General features: G+C 39.8%; 1 protein-coding gene across 2 annotated transcripts in view; it reads right to left on the reverse strand.

The window, feature by feature from the left end:
• SKOR2 (SKI family transcriptional corepressor 2) overlaps positions 1–15,000 on the reverse strand; it is a 52,877-nt gene that overhangs the window by 17,759 nt on the left and 20,118 nt on the right. For both annotated transcript variants that reach the window (XM_059409611.1, XM_059409610.1), the window contains exons 5-6: positions 5,831–5,896; positions 5,352–5,450 (exon numbers count right to left, since the gene is read on the reverse strand). In XM_059409611.1, the coding sequence (XP_059265594.1) occupies positions 5,352–5,450; positions 5,831–5,896 (165 nt within the window). The remainder of the gene's footprint in view (positions 1–5,351; positions 5,451–5,830; positions 5,897–15,000) is intronic.

The raw sequence follows: 15,000 nt of genomic DNA on the forward strand, positions 1-15,000 counted from the left end.
CCATTTGGGACAACATGGACAGACCCAAAGGATACTATATGCTAAGTGAAATAAGTCAGAGAAAGACAAATACCATATGATTTCACTCATATGTGGATTCTAAAAAATAAATGAGTAAAACAAAAAGAAGAATCAGACCTATAAATACAGAAAATGAACTACCAGTTGCCAGAGGAAAAGGGGATGAGAGGATGGGCAAAATGGGGGAAGGGGAATGGGAGTTACAGGCTTCCCATCATGGAATGATTAAGTCATGGGGATAAAAGGCACAGTATAGAGAATATCTTCTATGGTATTGTACTAGGTTGTACGGTGACAGATGTTAGCTACACTTGTGAGGGGAGCACAACTTACAGAGATGCTGAATGACTACATTGTATATCTGAAACTAATATAATATTGTGTGTCAATTATATTCAATTAAAAACATTTTAAAAAGAAAGTACCTCTATGACCACTCTGTAGTAATGGAAAGAGGCTCATGTTAAGTGAAAAACAGGGTAAAAAAATGGGGTATATAATATTTCATTTCGTTTTTAAAAAAATGATTCAATATGCATTTAAAAAGCTGAAACTCCAAAATGTTACCATTGGTTATCTCCAGGTGACAAGATTATGGGTGATTTCTCTTTCCTTTTCTTTGTATTTCTGTATGTTTACAGTTTCCTATATCAGGCATGTGTATAAGTTTTGAGATATAAATATTATCAATTGGCAAATGGGAAAAAAACCCCTAAAATTTCTATTATGTTTTAAAGGTTGATGAAGGCACAATTTAAGTGGAGAGGAAAAAAAAATCATTAAGCCAGTTTCTCTAATGAGACTCACTTAAAACCCAACTATTTCTGGAAAATGATTGTATAAAAGGAGGTAGCAGAGGAAAGTACCTACGTGCCATGTGCCAGCCAACATAGTAGCAAGCACTGTGCTCTGCAAACACAGACAGTTTGAAAGCACAGTGTTTACAAACAGCAATAAAAACTATGCAACCGGACGGTGGCCATGGAAGTCGGAATCCGCTAAGGAGTGTGTAACAACTCACCTGCCGAATCAAAAAAAAAAAAAAAAAAAAAAAAAAAAAACAAAAAACTATGCAACCAAAAAAAACAAAAAAAAACTATGCAACCTACATTCCCAGGACCAAAAAGAAGAAAATCCGTATGGTACATCTGGTCTACCCACTAGATTCCACTCATCAAGGAATAGGCTTTAGCACTTTCTTTGTTTACATTGTGTTCATTTTTTTATCACTACTTTTGACAACTGTTGGACCTTTTCATCCATACTGTGTTTTAGAATTCCCCACTGTCCCCTCTCTGGAGGATGATGCAAAAAAAAAAAAAAAAAAAAAAAAAGGAAACGACTCAACGTAGAATGATTGCAGTAACAGCCAGAGGTGAAAGATGGGACAACCATATTCAAGTAGATGAAATATAGCTTGTTTTTAATAAGAGTAACCTTAACAGTAACATGGAAGAGTAGCTCTTTATAAGAATCTAAAATGATGACATAGTCAAAATCTACCAAGGAAGTATTTCTCGAAGCCCCAGTTACTGGGCTTTCCCTGTCATAACTGACTGGCCTTTCCATCAGTTCTCTCAAGTGCCATGAATTTGTCACATGCAAATCCAAGGACTCACTAATGAGTGAGTCCACTTATGTGAGTCCACTCACATAAGTCCACTTATTAGTGAGTCCACTTATGAGTCCTCACCAATCTCCTTTATACAACTGTTTTCACTTTCCCAATCTCCTTGTTCATTGTTGGTTTTAATCTCTTTGAACAGAACACCAGAATGGATACCAGTCACGTACTGAGAGCATGTCCTGTGTCCACAATAAAGCAGGTGCCATGCAGGCAGCAACAGAACACCCTTTCCTGAACCTAAGGACAATGCCGTGGGATAGAGGAGAGTAGCAGGTGCAAAACAATCAGAGAGGAATCAGCACAAACACCTGTGGAGCTAGATATGAACATCGCAGGACATCAGGAAGGAGTGCCTACTGTAAAAACAAGGAGGCTTCCTAGAGGTGGTGGCTTGAACTGTGTCCCACATGATTAGGAACACTTAGATGAGGGGAGGCATTCCAGACTAGAGAAACAGTCTGCAGAGGTGGAAAGCAAAGGGAGAGAGTGATCTGTAGGATAACTGGAGATCAGTAAGGAGGTAAGATCAGAGAGGCATGGCAGGCCAATTATAGAGAGTTTTGAGAATCAATCAGGAGTTAAATTAGATACAACATGATCAACAGGAGGGGATCACTATAGCTTCTTGGGTAGAAGGGTTGGAACCAGAAGTAGAGCTCTGGCAAGCCCGGGCCGATGGCAGTGGGCAGAAAGGGCTGGACTGGGGAAGAGAGGAGAGGACCCAGGATACTCTGCTGCAGTAAAGAGGGCCTTCTCCACTGGTTGCCTCCTCCAGCATCTCTGGCAGGTCCCCAGTTCAGGGCTGAGTTGGTACCGGTGGCTAGTGGCAAGAAAGTAAAATGGATGAAAACTACAGCCAAGGGATGGATGCCGTAAGAAAGGAAAGTATAGGGCTCTGGGACAGAAGGGAGGAAGAAGTGACATAGTTGTTAGGGAAGGGGGACTCAATGATTTTGGTGGCAAGAATGACTTCCAGATATACAGCGAGGAGAGACACTTGCTTGTTCTTTCTCCTCCAAACTTCTGCTCCCAAGTATGGAGACTTGCTTTCTCCTCCTCTTCCTCCTCCCGCCTTCCTCCTCCCCCCAACCCTCTTCCTCATCTTTCTCTTCCTCCATCCTTCTGATGTTTACCTTTACTGTCTCCAAGCCTACAATTCATTCTCGTGGTCCTTATTAGCTCTAAGAACGACAACAAGAAGGCTAAGAAAAATTCAGAAATTTGAACGTATTTTAGAAATGCTTTTTTAGAGCTCAGTGCTAATAACCTCCTCTACATCCTTACCACCACCATCCTAGCTGACAGTACCAAGCACATCTCTCCGGCTGGGCTCTGCACAGTTCCTCTCATTTACCCCTTGTGCCCTCTAACGAGATAGGAATTATCTGGCCCATTTGACGGTTTCCAAGGTCCCAAAACCAGGAAGTGGCAGAGCCCCAGAGCAAACTCAGGTCTGGGGTCCTAATCCTCCCATGTGATAACTTAGCCGAGGTCCTCAGGGTTCTAACTAAACCACGCTTCACGCTTTACGTGTCATGACTGAGAGTTCCCTTCCTAGTAAATGGCTGTGCGAAACTCTGGCCAGGATTCCTCTATGCTTCCCTCTGATGTGGCTTCACAAAGTTCCGTTTTCCCCTCTCCATCTGAGCAGATCTCAGTCTGTCTGCCTGCCTCATGGCCTCTCACGTTTAGTTAACAAGCATGTAATGCACATTTGCTATTTTCATTGGTGTGAAATTAACTGCCTCTTTGTGGTATGTCTAAACCACGCATTATTCAAACTTAGGCACACACATGCCACTTCCTTGGTCAGTGGAGTATGCTGCAGATAAAAAAACAGGAAAATTTTGTTGTTGTTCTTTAATTAAAGTGTATCATGTATGTGGTAATCACAGAAGATTAGCTTTAATGCAAAAGGATGAATGAAAGGTCTGAATCAAAATGGGCCTGTTGTGCCATGATATTTTAACAGAAACTTATACCTACGGTATGGTAGGACAATTAAGAAGTAAAATGTACCAATCCTTGTAAATTACTTAATTCCTTGAAATGATTAATTAGGTTTTATCAAGGGGATAAATTATGGATACGCTGACATTATGGGAAGTTAGGTGGGTATTTTAGTGGTTCATTGGAACTTTGGCCCACTCTGCTGGACTTAAACAAAGGACTTGCAAATTCAACAATGAGGTAAACATCAGCTTATAGGAAACAAATAATTCAGTGTCTGCTCATTACTGCAAAGAACTGAGTGTTAAAATACTGTTTTAGAAATGAGAGAATCATGGATCCTTTGGTTTGTAAGATTTCAGAGATATTTTCTAAATGTTTCTTTCTCTTTTTCTCGAAGCCACAATGTCACACTATTACACTATTACACACTAACACACTATTACAAGCTACAGGCCATTCTCTACACTTCCATCTTACTGGAGGCCTCAGCAGGCAGTCTTGAAATTCCAAAGTCTGAAGCTCTGTGAACGCCGAGCCTCCCCTGTGGGTACCGAGAGATCACAAATTTGGCAGACCCCACTGTTCCTTGTGGTCAGAGCACTCTTCGATCAAAGCATCCTGTTTCCATCCCTGCTAAGTGTTCAGTGGAACTCAGTTTGAGATGTGCCAGGAACCCAGTCCTCTTCAAAGCCTCCACCCGAGAAGGCACCTCTTTGAGTTGTGCTGACATTGGAGAAGCCCTGGTGAACGCAGACCTCCATGCTTCTATTATTAAAATTGTCACAAGCACTGAAAAATCTCCCAGATGCTGGTCTGTGGCCCTCACACAGGAATTGCCAATGTGAGTTTTGTGGTTCCCAGATCCATAACATTTTTTAAATGGGTCCCAGAAAAAATTAATATTAAATTTATAGAATTCAAAGCATAGGTTTACATACTGATTTCTTTCCCACTATCCTTTCTCTGGAGTGAAGAAAAAGAACAGGACCAAACAGAACAGGACACTCCAAAAAGTTTCAAAATACACCACTGTGACATCTTTGTCCAAATGTGACCCAGCCCAAGGTTGGTGAATTTTAGAAATGTGGACACCTAGCACTAAATTCTAGGACTCTGGGAATAGAACCAACTGTTTTTATGCTACCGTATCTGCCACCAAATTTGGAATGGAATTTTAACATTAAATATGGAGAATCCAAAACTGCTAAATTATACTAATCTCAGTTAATAAAAGAAATACATGTGTACTGAATTGTTACATTTTAAATCTTCATCTTTATACACATTTCAAGCACCAGGAATCTCTCCAGCTATATCCAAGAATAAAAATTAATTGTTCCTTTGTTTTTTCTACCTTGGAGAATAAAAATACCTGAGTAATTCTTTTGTTTATATATAAACACAAAATCCTATCTATATATAGATATATAATCTAAAAATATCAGAGTATTTAAATACATCTACGTATTTAATGATATATTTGCCTACATATTTTAAATACATATAATACATACACACAGATACACATATATCGATACAATAAATACCAAAATGTTCTCATAAGAAATTTTTTTGGTGAGCCGAATCAAAGCATATATAACACTAAAATTTCTGAACATTTAGACAGAGGCCACGGGAAGGCGCCATGGCATTTTACACAAGCACCTCATACTTAAGAGACAATTTTTAAGCCTAATAATAGAAAAGTCATCACATATCATAATGTAATAAAATAAAAGTGATTTCTTACTGAATACTGGGAAAGACGTATTTCCTTTTAACACTTGGAATTCTTGTTCTAGTCGTCTCCGTAAATCTATTTGTTCAAATAAAACCTTCTGAAGTTCTTCTAATAAAGAAAAACAGAAGAGTCATTTTACTAATCTTTACAAATAACTCTCCAGAGAACTGTTATATATGGCAATTTATTATTATAAGACGAAATATTTTACCAGTTTAAAAAGTGTTGCATAGACATAGGATAGATTTTGTGCAGAAATCCATGAATATAAATCAATGTAATATATTATTTTAAAGTATTATATTACAGTGTCATGTATTGATTGATATGTATGCATTAATCTCAATTATATCCACCCAATGGTCCATATATTATTCATATGTTGCTTGTCAAGCTTAAAGTATGGTGTAGAACGAAAATATCCTCCTATTATCTCCATGGTCTTTTGAAGCTAAGAGAAGTTCTACAGAATTAAAACTCTTCCTTACCTTTCCCCATATTTTCAACATCCTTCTTGAGCGAATGAGGTGAATTTGTCTCTTGCGTGTGTTCACCTTTTAAAAAAAGAAGAAAAAAATATTGGTTTTGTGCAATCTATTTTCTGGAAGTTTTCTTTTTCATTTTCTTTTTTTAAAAAATATTTTATTTATTTATTTTAGGGAGAGCATGAGGGGGAGGGAGAGAAACCCAAGCAGATTCTACGCTGAGCGCTGAGCTGCACGCCAGGCTCGATCTCACAACCCCGAGAGCCCGACCTGAGCCAAAACCGGGAGTTGGACACTCCACCGACTGAGCCACACAGGTGCCCCCCCCTTTTTTTTTTTAAGATTTTATTTATTTGACAGACAAAGATCACAAGTAGGCAGAGGGGCAGGCAGAGAGAGAGAGAGGAGGAAGCAGGCTCCCTGCAGAGCAGAGAGCCCGACATGGGGCTCGATCCCAGGACCCTGGGATCATGACCCGAGCCAAAGGCAGAAGCTTTAACCCACTGAGCCACCCACGCACCCCTTGTTTTCTTTTAATATCTACGAAGGAGCTCGGTTAATAGAACTTGAAAGCAGGAGTTCTCAGAACCAAACGCTGTCCTCATTTACTCAGTGTGTGATTCCCCTGAAGTACGGTGTGAGCTGCGGGCGTGGGGGAGAGGGAACGCAGTCTGCCTAGCCTGAAGTGGGAGCCCCCTCCCTCACTGCTCTCCACCCTCTACAATGCAGGTGCTTGCTCCATGGACAAAAGAGGAGATTGAACTGTTAACAGATCTGTCTCCAGAAGAATTCCGATCAGAGTCCCTCTCCTTCCAGACGTGAGGGCCCCTAGCAGCAACTGCAGACCGTCAAGGCTGTGGAAGCAGAAATCTCTTGCCTTCCTGGGTCATCACAACTTGGGGGCAGTGAGAAAGAAACAGGACAAGGCTTTTGTTCTCCTTAGGAGAGAATGTATAAGCCTGGAGTTTTCCTAAAAATTGATAGTTTTTTTTTTAAATTAGCCTAAAACAGAGGTGTATTTGAAATAAGTTGCTATTTTGTAATAGTCACATCCTGGATGATAGTTTCGGAAGGACTTGGTCTTCAACCAATGAAAACTAGACTGTGGATAAAGGCCTGGTGCTGTTCTTCTCTATTTTGTTCTCGTGCTAACTAGAATGACGGCATGCTAAGAAAATGGCTTTATGTACAGTCATACATTGAGTCAAATGTAACCTAGAAGACATAAATAAACTAAAGGTATCTGATCATTTAGGTAACCAGAATTTGTTTTTCCAACTACAACCTGCTATCTGCAAAAACCCACAAATATAATTAAGCTTGCCATTTTCATGTGCAAGAGGACAGACCAAGGTGCTCTTGGGTTTCATGGATTCCCCCTTCCTGGACCCCCTGGGTTAGCTCCTTCCTTTGTGCCATGGTGCTGTCTGCTTATTCACTTTCCACACACCCCAGGCTGTGCGCTACCTGAGGACAGGGACTCTGTGTTTCCTGCATGGCCAGTGCTTAGCAGAATGCTGAACACATCATAGGTACTCAATAAAGTTTTTTCAGTTGTTACCGAAAGGAACCCCATGAGGTCATATATTCTAAATTATAGTATAGGCCAGAATGCATCATTTCAATTCTCTCCTCACCATTCATTCATTTCCCTTCCTCAGCAAGAAATAGAATATAATGGCCCTAGGTACTGGGAGGAATACTGAGAGACTTCACTATCAAGGTAAAAATTCCTACAAAGAGGGAAATGGAATTTCTGCACAAAGCAGTGGCCTACACAATCAAGGACAGTCAAGAAAATTTTTAATGTGATATTATAAATGGGGATTCTTCATTCTACCTGACAACCTCTGGGAGTAAGCATTTGCAGGAATGAGTGAATACATATATGTGTGTGTGTGTGTATACATATATGTGAACATACATATATGCAAATACTCCTGCATATGTGCATAGTGATAAAAAGATGCTTCCCCCTTTCTTCCCATCATTATGACAATAATATCTTAGGTATCCCTCAGTTCCGTAATGACAGGCCTTTTCTCTACTATCTAGATCATATCTGTAAACCTCATTCTCACTTTCGTCTTGGACATGATCTCTTTCTATAGGTTTTGAGCATTCAAATCTTGGCTTTCGTCTCCATGTAGAATAATGAAAATATCTTTGAAGCATTTAAAATATACACTTCACTCTGATTCCTAGAAAATACTATGAACTGAAAGAAGAGTAACATGAAGTTTGATAATAAATCATGAATACATAAACCAAGAATAATGGCATTTTGAGATGAAAATAAATGCATATTATGGGCAGTTTTACTTCTGTTTACTGTGGGCTCAGCCAATCACTTAGATGCATAGCTGTTTCATACTCACATACAATGTTGAGTCTGAGCAAGAGAAGAAACAAGCATGCATCTATGTCTGCAACCATCTGCCGGGCAGAGGGAAAGTTTACCACCCTTCCACCGAAATCCACTCGAAAGGACATTAAATGAGACCGTCCATTTCTGAATAGGCAACTCTGGAAGCCATGTCCTAATCACATTTATAGACCTTCTTGATTCATTGGTGTATTTTGTGCACTGTTTAACTTGTGTTACGTTTCAGTTGGATAATTAAATTTAAAATTTGAACGATGAAACATAAACATGTGTTTCTTTTCTACTTCACAGTGAAGAGGTTGACATAGGTGTGAAACCATTAAACACATGGCTAGTGCATGGGAACTACTTTGAACCACAAGCAAATCTACAGATAATATTAAGTTTTTTCTCTTCATCGGCTTTGTGGAGCTTTTATTAATAATTTACAGCAGTGTCTTATCTCAAATAGATACTTTATGGCAACTTCTCAGTAAAACCTGCCAATTTGGAACCTGGAAGATTCAAATGTCTCACTTATAAAGGGTTTTTTTAAATGGTTAAATGTTAGGTAAATAAGGAGCACAGATGCTTTTCTGTATCTTTTACTGGACCGTTGCCTTTTGTATATTACTAATCTGTGAAACCAGATTGTTAATGGTGGTTAAAAATGACCTCTGGGAGCCTGGATATGTTTGTTCACTATTACTGCTAATGTTTTCCATCTGGTTTAAAAAAAAAAAAAAGGCAGCCTAATACTAGATTAAATAAATGAGATTTACTTGACAATGAGCTTCCAATTTTTATAAATATTCCATTAGGTTAAATGCATTTTACTTTTACAAAATTAATGAATGTGTTTGAAGACTATCGAGAAATTAAAAAGCTTACTTTCTTTCTCACTCTATTTCTCCTTATGGGGAAAAAAAGTTACAAAAAGGCAGGGAGATATCTTAATTGTATAGAGTTGTAAGAGGGAAAATTATAAAATGGAAGGAACATCCTTCTTAGAGGCCAGGCTTAAATATATCTTAAGTCAGACTGTCAAAGAAAAGAGTAGGGTGGCTTAAAGTTGGGGAGTAATGGATGATAAGGGCATAAAATGGATCCATTGGACTGACGTGACTGGAAGCTGTTGCTCGGGGACATGTCTACACCAGGACTCTAAAAGCACACGTTCATGGAGCCAGTTGGCCGTGACCTTCACCACTTCTCATGAATCCTGCCTGCCCTGAACACAGGAGCAGCACAGTGTGGCATTGGGGAAAACCACACCCCTCCCGAGTGCTCTGGAGGCCACAGAGCCTGAGACCACAGGGTTCCTGCTCCTGTGGTCTCTCCAGGATCCTCAGCACCAGGTGGTCCCACATTCCAGGTGAAATTTCTACCCCACCTTGGTTCTCCCCTCACAAAACCATCAGAAACTAGAAGTACGGGGCGCCTGGGTGGCTCAGTGGGTTAAGCCGCTGCCTTTGGCTCAGGTCATGATCTCAGGGTCCTGGGATTGAGCCGCGCATCAGGCTCTCTGCTCGGCAGGAAGCCTGCTTCCCCCCTCTCTCTGCCTGACTCTGTCTACTTGTGATCTCTCTCTCTCTCTCAAATAAATAAATAAAATCTTAAAAAAAAAAAAGAAAGAAAGAAAGAAAGAAACGAAAACTAGAAGTGCCAGAAGGGTGGATGTGAGAATATGCCACACCAAAGCAGACATGAGCAGTGAAAAGCCAATGAATTGGACGAAAATGGAATACCCAAGGTGGGGTGGGGATAGGAACAATCCAAAACAGGCAACAGATTCTTTAGCACCACCTTTCAAGGCGCGAGGGTAATTACTTTCTCTTAAATATCATGGCACACCTCTGCTCAAGAACCATGCAATGGTTTCCCAGGGTCTACATCGCATAATCCACTCGAAATTCCTCCCCCGGTGCATCCAGGTTCTCCAACAACCCTGTTCCGTCAAGCTGAGCCAAGTCGCCTTTCTCTACCAGCAAGCACAAACCCTTTCCTCTAGTTGGGCCTTCAGTCCTCATATCCACTGGCTCTGACTTATGTTTTTGTCCTTCCCAAGGTGCCCCGTCCATAACGAGAATGCCACCCAGGTTCCTGCACTTCCATAAAGCCTTTCCCAACTTCTGCAAGTGTTGTTGATCCAGTCCTCTCCCTGCTGACATTCCAAATGCTTACAGTCTTCATTCAACCACCTGATGTTGTGGGGTTTCAACTTGGCAAGCCTAGTCCTCCCTGGCTAGAAAATCTGCTTTCTGAGGGCAGAAGGACCTTGCCTAGTAGGTAACCCTATCACCTCTACCTTAGGGAGGAGCACAAATACTGTTTGCTCTTAATTTAATTCAATCTGGTTTGCGAAAGAAATACAAAGCAATGCTACTTTCAATCCTCAATTGCCATAAGGGGTTTTAAAGCAGGAACTCATCCCTATGAATCACAAAGCACATTCTGATCCAGAGCTGAAGGCACACTCGATATTTTCAGTTCACTGAGAAAGTCTGTGATGTTTGTCTTTTTGTTCCTTTCTGACATTTTGAAAATTCCTTTTGGAGCTAAATTCATAACACTGAATTTTAACCAAAACATGAAAATATTAATGTTTATGTGTGCCGTGACCTCCAAGGGCAAAAATACCTTATGTTTTCAGAGCTTATTTAATTTTAAGAGTCAAACGAGTAGGTCAGATGACCTGTTCAGTTGGTGGTAATGGGACAGGGCAAAAAGCTGATTCAATTGATAAATTGCTCTTCTCAGACTAAACTTGAATTCAATAAACAAGATCATTCCAATACTGCACCCTGCATGTGTATAGGGTTTGCTAATTATGCAGGGTACAATATGTAATGCCTGACGTCTGGATGAAGGGTTAAAACGTTGACATCCACCCATTCCTTCTATGGAAATACCTTCTTTCTCCTTTCCTTCCTCCCCTGGGGGTTCTACTCCCTGGAGCCTGAAACTAGCATTCAGAGGCAGTGCCCCAGGCCACTGCCCAGGGGCTAGCAAGCTGCTTAGCACTAAAAGGGCTTTTATGTTCCTTAGGGACCCTGACTGGACTGGACATTGTTGACAACACTTGGTGGAAAACATTTGGAGAAAATGCTCCCAGTGGAAAAAATGGTGTCATTCAATTGTATACTGAAGAATAAATTGAGCCAAGGAAACTATTTTGTTTTGGGGCTAAGCCTCTACCTAAGACACGTGTGCTCCCTAACATTTGGATGAAGAGTGGAGATTTCAGTCAAACATCCAGATGTTTCTGGAGCTGGCCGGGGGCTGGGTGGGGGCAGTGTGCGGGGTGTCCTGTGCTGCCCTAGGTACTCTGGCCAGCGAGGAGCCTGGAAGACCAGCTGCGGTTGCAGAGACTATGGTTTGCACCAGCGAAGTCACACCCTGCGGGCTGGGCAGGAGGCTCTGCTCTCCGCTTCCCAAGAGCCTCAGCCCAGGGCCTGGCCTTCTATGCAATGGAACTGCCTTTATACAGGTTTAACTCCCAAATAAACACTACTTTCTAATCATTAAACTTAATTTTAGAAATGAGTTTAATTTCAATTTCCTCTTTCTCCAACAACCCGATCTTAGAGGTACAACGCAGATGGGGTCGAAGTTCATCTGCAGTTAGCCTAACTGGTGCATTTAACGATCACCAAAATGCCACGCAACATACAGTTTTGAGAAGTTTTTAAGAAAACTTGCATTATGGCATTAAAAAAATCAATGACACAGAAAACGAGGTTAAAAAATTTTCTCCTCTATCAATAGGACACAGACTTCTGCTTATTTCTTGGTGTTAAATTCTACATTAGGGATGCCTGGGTGGCTCAGTTTGTTAAGCCACTGTCTTCAGCTCAGGTCATGATCCCAGGGTCCTGGGATGGAGTCCCACATCGGGCTCCTTGCTCAACGGGGAGCCTGCTTCTCCCTCTGCCTCTGCCCGCCTCTCTGCCTGCTTGTGCTCTCTCTAACAAATAAATAAATGAATAAATAAGATCTTAAAAAAAAATTCTACATTAAATTCTTCCCTGTGATGTTTGGCACTTCATTGAGGTCAGAGAACAGAAGAGAATAGAAAATCAATACTACGGGAGAAGGTATGCTACAGTATGAACTAAATATTAACTCCATTTGCGAAAAACAGGAGTAAGAACAAGGTTAATGCCAGGGAAACGAGTAGCAAACTAAGAATTACAACTTTAAAATTCACAATAAAAATTTATTGCAAGTTTGTATACACATCTCTTCTTGAATTAGTGCACCTTGGATTTACTTAGAATTTTCTGGAATTTCAAAACCTGTGCTTTTAATACATGTTTTTTGTTTTTTGTTTTTTTGGGGGGGTCTGGAGAATTTTTTTCACTGTCCTCTATCTCCTTACATGTCACATAAATTTTTAAAAAATCATGAGGAAGAGGGAGATTTTTAAAAAATAAATAAAAGGAAACTGATTTCTGAAACATGGGGATAATTTAATTTTGAATACGAACATTGAAAAACTTCAAAATTCATTGTTCATTAAAATGTCTGTAGTAATTCAGAGGTGGGAGGTTTCATCGAATTTTACAGGTGAATAAACAGAGGCACAAAGCCGTTAAAGTATTTACCTAAAGTCACCTAGTGAGAGAATTAAAACTGAGATCCACCAGTTGTACTCCTTAGAATTTTTCTTCTTCTTTTCCTTTTTTTTTTTAATCATAAGCATGTTCTAAGATTGAATGGAATAATAAATCAGAGTGCCTCATTCGCTATATATTCATGAGAAGTGTAACTGCTTCTTACTATCCTCAGAAATCCGTCCATAGCATATTAAGTACACTAGAGAATCATACCAGCGAAAATCAAATTGATTTTAAAACTTCTATACATATAACAAGATGCAGCCACGCTCAAGTCCAATGGTGCTGGCGTTTCTACAATGAAATGTATTGAAATCGGGGATGACTCCACTTCCATGATTTCCTTGACCTGCCGTAGCTTTGAGCTGTCTCACCAGCTTACCCCACTGCATTCAATTTCAAATCACTTAACTTCACTAAAGTTATTCAAAACGGATATGCAAAACCTTACTTTGGGATTGCAAGCAAAATGCTGTCATTTATATTTTTCATAGGTAATATTTTGACCAAACTACCAACCCCCCTAACCTATATTACTTGGTTTTAAGCCATGGGTCTAATTTTAAAGGACCTGTGGATAAAAGTTCTATAGTCTACTGAGGAGTTTTGGCTGCTTAAAAACTTCATGTTGGTCCTTCTAATTATATAGAAATAGAATATCCACTGTGTAAGGGATAGAATATCCCATGTGTAAGGGTCATGATTATTAGCAGGAGGTTCTTAAAAAATCATTTAAAGATACCATCCTTTAGGGGCACCTGGGAGGCTCAGTGGGTTAAAGCCTCAGCCTTCTGCTCAGGCCATGATCCCAGGGTCTTGGAATTGAGCCCCGCATTGGGCTCTCTGCTCACTGGAAAGCCTACTTCCCCCTCTCTCTCCGCTTGCCTCTCTGCCTACTTGTGATCTCTGTCTGTCAAATAAATAAATAAAACCTTAAAAAAAAAATACCATCCTTTAGATTCCTGAAAAGTAACACTTACTAATGAGGCTGAAAGATTGAAGGAAAACTAAATTTAATTAAAATGATGAGTTAAAAAAGAAAATAAACTGGAAATAAGTATTGTTGCTAAACTGAATTTGTATTGGGAAACAATTGAAGTATCTATACTTTAAAGATATGTCTATATCCTTACGTGTTTTGAGAAAGGACATAGAAATTTCTTGATAAACTGCATTTATCATGGCCACGGGAGTAAAAAATTCATATCAAAATCAAAAACTGCATCCTGACTTATTAGGTGGTTTGAAAAGACACTTTATTCTTCTACGTTATACTGCATGTGTGCTGACATAAAATACTGATATTTTCCAATAATAATGATTGGATTAAACACTGACTAAAGGAACACACGCTTCCATAAACCTTATCTGACCATATGTTTTGCAGACCATTATTATAGTGCTCATACAGCATTACAGCTTATCTTTCTTCCTCTCTTGATTGGAAGCAACCGGAGGGCACAGAATAGTATAGATTCTATCTCTGAATTCCCAGTGCCTAGCAAAGTATCTCGCACAGGGTAGGCATTTGGAACTATTTTTGGAGTCATTGAGTAAATAAATTAACGAATGCGATCACGTAGATGTGGAAGTTAACAGTTGTCACATGGGAAGAAATACACCTCCATTCACAGGCAGGGTGTTCTGGATAAAGCATTCTACTCCTACCGCTCCAAAGCAGCTAATCACAGGCCTTCATAATTTCATTGGCTCTTCTGGATTTTTGATGCTTTGTTAAACAAATGATTTCTTGGAGTCTGACCACAAGTAAATATATTAATACCAAAACCTAGGTCAAGCGGGTGCCCACTCTGGGATATTTCTCAAATACGCATTTCAATACAAAGACCATGAGCTAATCGTCCCTGTCAGACAGGAGAGCTGAAGTCCCACAACGACCCAAAGTCCTGAACATTTTTGGTGTTTAAAACATTATCTCCATATGCTCAGCAAAAGAACCATAAGGATGAAATTCTTGTGACCCAAGATTCCAAGATAAATTTAACAAAATGAACATTTGTTCATTTCAATAATCTCTGCCATCCTTTCCATGTCCTACCTACTCCCATTCAATACAGAATAATCATATAACTTAACCTACTACCTACCTATTCTTCTGAATAATGTGAGAATAAAATTGTAATATGGAAAATCAATGTGGAGCAAGTTTCTCCGGGAATCTCTATCAA

The sequence above is a fragment of the Mustela nigripes genome, chromosome 8 (genome assembly GCF_022355385.1).
Source record: "Mustela nigripes isolate SB6536 chromosome 8, MUSNIG.SB6536, whole genome shotgun sequence".
Lineage (NCBI taxonomy): Eukaryota > Metazoa > Chordata > Mammalia > Carnivora > Mustelidae > Mustela > Mustela nigripes.